Source organism: Lactuca virosa, chromosome 1, assembly GCF_052849685.1.
Source record: "Lactuca virosa cultivar CGN04683 chromosome 1, Lactuca_virosa_CGN04683_v6, whole genome shotgun sequence".
Classification (NCBI taxonomy): Eukaryota; Viridiplantae; Streptophyta; class Magnoliopsida; order Asterales; family Asteraceae; genus Lactuca; species Lactuca virosa.
In genome coordinates, this window is record NC_136426.1 from 308,439,705 (window position 1) to 308,443,980 (window position 4,276).

Below are 4,276 nucleotides of genomic sequence, written 5' to 3' on the forward strand. Positions count from 1 at the left end.
CATGAAAAAAAAAATTCAATCGTGGTTTTGATAAGTTATTTACTTATAACACGTGTAAATACGATTTGACAAACATTAAAAAATAACTTATCAGTTTATTAAAATACCGAATAAAATAATCCAAATATATTTTTTTTTCGAAATATTACTTTAAAACCGGATGCACTAATATAAACTTCTATTAAAAAATCTAATTTTTTTTTTATTAAGCGACAAATATAACTTACTCATAAACCAATCCTTAAAATCATTTATATCCACGACAAGACTTGAACCCTCAATTTCAAGAAAGGAGAACAGCGGATACCACTGGGTAGAAGCCCTTTAAACTAATCGTGTAAAAAAAATCTGATAAGTTATTTTTTAAGTAAAAGCCTTCAACCAATTGAAAATTTTGGGCTTTCTTTCTTTTTTCATAAAAAACATTCCTTTAACGAGCATTAATGAATTTGAAAACAAAATTACTGAAAGGGGCTCGCATAGCTTTTCTAGAGGTTCTTACATATGATTCGCTCTTCAATCAATACATCATCAAAAACAAATTAAGCATGCTATAACATTATACTAACATTAGGTAAGGATTTTTTATTTTATTATTTTATTTATTTTTTTGGCTTAACGCATAACAAACAACGTAATAACAACAACTAGGAAAGAAGAGAGACGACTTTCAATGTTAAGTCGTGACTTTTTACAAGTTTCCTATGTCAATTTTTCCCTCCTATTTCCTAAAATGTGAGGCAGTTTCACTCAGTTGCGGACGCAAAACATTTGAAGAGAGGTGTCACTCGTATGCGAAGGTGGCACACCTAATAGGAATTTTTTTTTTTATTTTTTTTTACACCACAGGGCGGAATCGGAGCAATGGCCCGAGACCCCAAGTGCACTGCACAGGTCCAGGTCCGCCACTCCGCCACTGGTTTCACTTATATTTTTTAAACATCATTTATCAACATAACACAGTATCTAAACAACATTTCACGATTAAAAAATAATATTAATAATAAATAATACAAAAAAAAAAGAGAGAGAGAGAGAGAAACAAAGTTTTTCGACAATCCTAGTAGAGCTTTGAGATTGTTGGCATGGAGCACCCATGTTTCCGGTCTTGGTAGAGTCTCAATATAATAGCGGCGATTTCTTCAATTGCTATTCCGGTCACTTCTGCAATCATCAAAAACAACAATATGTCAATATTCACCAAAACACAATTTGCAATTTATGAGGATGAAGATATGAGGGTATTAAGAGTAAGATAATTTAAGTTCATTGCTATTATTAATAAAATAATATAAATACATTGCTATTAAGAGTAAAAAATTAAGTATGTCGCCTATATTGGTAGCGGGAATAAACTCACCAATAACCGGCCAAGTGGGATTCTTTGCAAAAATCTTGCTAGCATAGTCGACCTCCTCCCTCACATGCATCATCTCCGCATAATTACTTTTCTCATCTCTAACATATCCTAAGCTCTTCGCTCTTTCTCGTCTTATAGTTTGCAACATAACCGGATTTATAGTCAACGCAAAGACCTTATTTTGGTCAACCTCCAAGAATAGACTCTTTGGCAATTCCACCCCCTTAACAATCGGCACATTCGCAACTTTATACCCTTTTTGAGCCAAATAAATCGACAATGGAGTCTTCCCGGATCTTGAAACACCCGCAACAACAATGTCTGCTTTTGGCAAGTTCTCAGGCAGAGCTCCATCGTCTTGTTTTATGGTAAACTCAATGGCATCGATTCGCTTGAAGTAGTTTTCGGTCAGGGGAAATTTCCTGCCCGGGGCACCTCGGGGCAGCCCGGAAGGTGAAACGCCTAAATGGGATGCGATGGCTTTTGTGATTGGGCGAAGGACATCTGTGGATTGGACTCCCCATGTTTTGCATGCTTGGCGAGCTGAGTTGGCCATTTTTTCGTCTGCTAGTGTGTAAATGAGTATCGCGTGTTCTTTGGCGGCTTGTATTATGATTTCCATGAGCCGATCTACGTCATTAATCTAAAATAGCAATGTGCTTTTGTTAACTTGTTTATTATAGCATCCTACTTTCATTCTTTCCTATTGCAACATTATAAAAATATCTACCAAACTATATCAATGTCATTCAAAGAGAAAGCAAATTTCATTGCAATAATGAGGAATCGTTAAATACAAATTTTCAATTGTAAGCATTTTTCCAAGTACAATGCCTTAATAAGATAACATTAAAAGTATAATGTTGTAATTCAAAAAAATTGGAAGTATGATGTTATAATACATAAATATATGAAAGTAGGTTGGTAATTTTTGGATTTAGAAATCTTATCGTATCTAAAAATCCTTAGATTATCATAATTTGTTTAATAATATTTCAAGTGGTGTCAGAAACACATCTCCTACTCCTTAACTTATTACAGCTAATTAGTTGATTTTGATTATTTAATATCAACTAATCACTTTCAATGCCTCAACTAGAATGCCAAGTGTGTTGTTAGATTGATATATTAGATCAAGGAAACACGCATTTGTGAAAGCAAAAATCATATAACCTAAAATCTTTGTAACGATGCTTAATTCTATATTCCCTTTGACATTCCAAAAGGGAAATTTGAAACCTGAATTACTTTCAATCAAAACACAATTTGCAGAAAGTTAATCACTGGATATTGAGAGTGAAAAGCAATAAAATTCGAATTCAATGTACACTAATTTCATATAAATGTAAGAACCCTAGAGTTCATGAATGTCGGGAGAAGAAATTACCCCAGAGAACAATCGAGTATTAACTGGACAGCCACGGTCAACCAAAAAATGCTCAAATTGACCCAACGCCGCGTTAACAGAATGCTCCGCCGTTCGTCCTGAGCCGTCGGAAACCAGAAATATCTCCTTCCCTGTACCTGGTGTCTCCTCCGTCTCTCCTCCAGTACCATCTTCGGAAGATGAAGAAGAACAATACGAACTAGAAATAGACAGATTGGTACCTTCTAACCGATGCAACTGCTGATCATCGACCTCGGTGTGCTGCTCTTGTTTACGTTGAGCAGGGCGGTCTAGCTTCCGGCCGGATCTGATCACTCGAGCTCTGGACCAACGGTTCAGTTGAGCGCTGCTACTACCGAGCTTGCCGGGGTTTGGTCCCGCCAGCCATTGAGTAGCTGGGTTGCCGGTGGTTGTTGGATTAGGTTCCGACGGTATCATGTTCCTCCCAACCCCTTGTGAATGTGACGGTTTCACTTTCACACGATATGGTATTTTACTCGAGCAATTTTACACCCACCCAGTTCTCTGGTTCAACTTGACGAGAAAAAAAAAATAAATAAATAAATAAATAAAAAATAAAAAAAAAAACAAAAATTATGGTTTTCATCTTTAAATATTATTAATACAGAAACTTTCTAACATCACTTTCAACAATCAAGGTTATTGATTGTGTTTCATTCATTTCTTTTTCACCTTTAGATCGTTATGCTGGCATCATCATTTGATCAATCTTTTTTTTTGTCCATCAATTTTATAAAATCTATTAATGATAATTATTTTTAACATTAGAAAATCTATTAATTACAATTAAATCTCACCAAAAATAAAATTATTTTTAAAATTAGAAAATCTATTAATGACAATTAAATCTTACCAAAAATAAAATTTCTTTTAAAATTAAGAAATCTATTAATGACATCATCATTTTGTCTACCCCACCCCTCATTACCCGTTTTTTTTTCTGATTTGAAAATCACTAACACATGAATTATTTTCTTTTCAATTTATTGCAGGGAAGAAGATATGAAGATCAATGGTGCTGGAAGATACAATCGATTCTCCCACTAATTTCAATGATGCGTACGTCTTCTTTCACAACGATTCAATCGATTCTCCCTTCTACGACCTCGAATTCAGATACAATTTCTCTTCCCATGTCTATATGTGCAAACAATCCATAATCTTATCTCTTTGATTCCTCCTTGTGTAACCTCGAATCTCTTTCATGTTATGATCACAACCGCAAGCACTCATTTATTTCGTCTCCTTCCCTTTCTTCATATTTCTTGCGTTTCACCTTGGGGCTCTCCTTCTTACAGTCAATTATTTGTTTCTCCACACAACGGCTTATAATTGATTTGTTATGTTTCGATTTCTAGTGTTTATTTCTCAATTTTGATGAAAAAAACCTAATTCACACTTGCTTTCAGGAATTAAGGGAATCACCGCTCCTTATCCGCCTCCCTCTTTCTATCTGTTGCCGAAACTAGAAAGACGACATACACACACACTTAATGTGTTCGTCTTTT

The 4,276-nt window shown here is 34.8% G+C and overlaps 1 protein-coding gene across 1 annotated transcript; it reads right to left on the reverse strand.

The window, feature by feature from the left end:
* Positions 1–810: 810 nt before the first annotated feature.
* LOC145167729 (putative pyruvate, phosphate dikinase regulatory protein, chloroplastic) lies at positions 811–3,255 on the reverse strand. The gene is made up of 3 exons (XM_079086970.1): positions 2,748–3,255; positions 1,361–2,003; positions 811–1,164 (listed from the first exon to the last, which is right to left on the reverse strand). Exons 1-3 carry the CDS (start codon positions 3,183–3,185, stop codon positions 1,061–1,063), a joined length of 1,185 nt encoding a protein of 394 aa, XP_078943096.1. The 5' UTR covers positions 3,186–3,255; the 3' UTR covers positions 811–1,060.
* Positions 3,256–4,276: the final 1,021 nt, after the last annotated feature.

Coding starts and splice junctions, on each gene's coding strand:
- LOC145167729 (XM_079086970.1), bottom strand. CDS start 3,185: ATGATACCGTCGGAACCTAATCCAACAACCACCGGCAACCCAGCTACT. Junction 2,004..2,747: donor ATACTCGATTGTTCTCTGGG/GTAATTTCTTCT, acceptor TTGCTATTTTAG/ATTAATGACGTAGATCGGCT. Junction 1,165..1,360: donor TCCCACTTGGCCGGTTATTG/GTGAGTTTATTC, acceptor TGATGATTGCAG/AAGTGACCGGAATAGCAATT.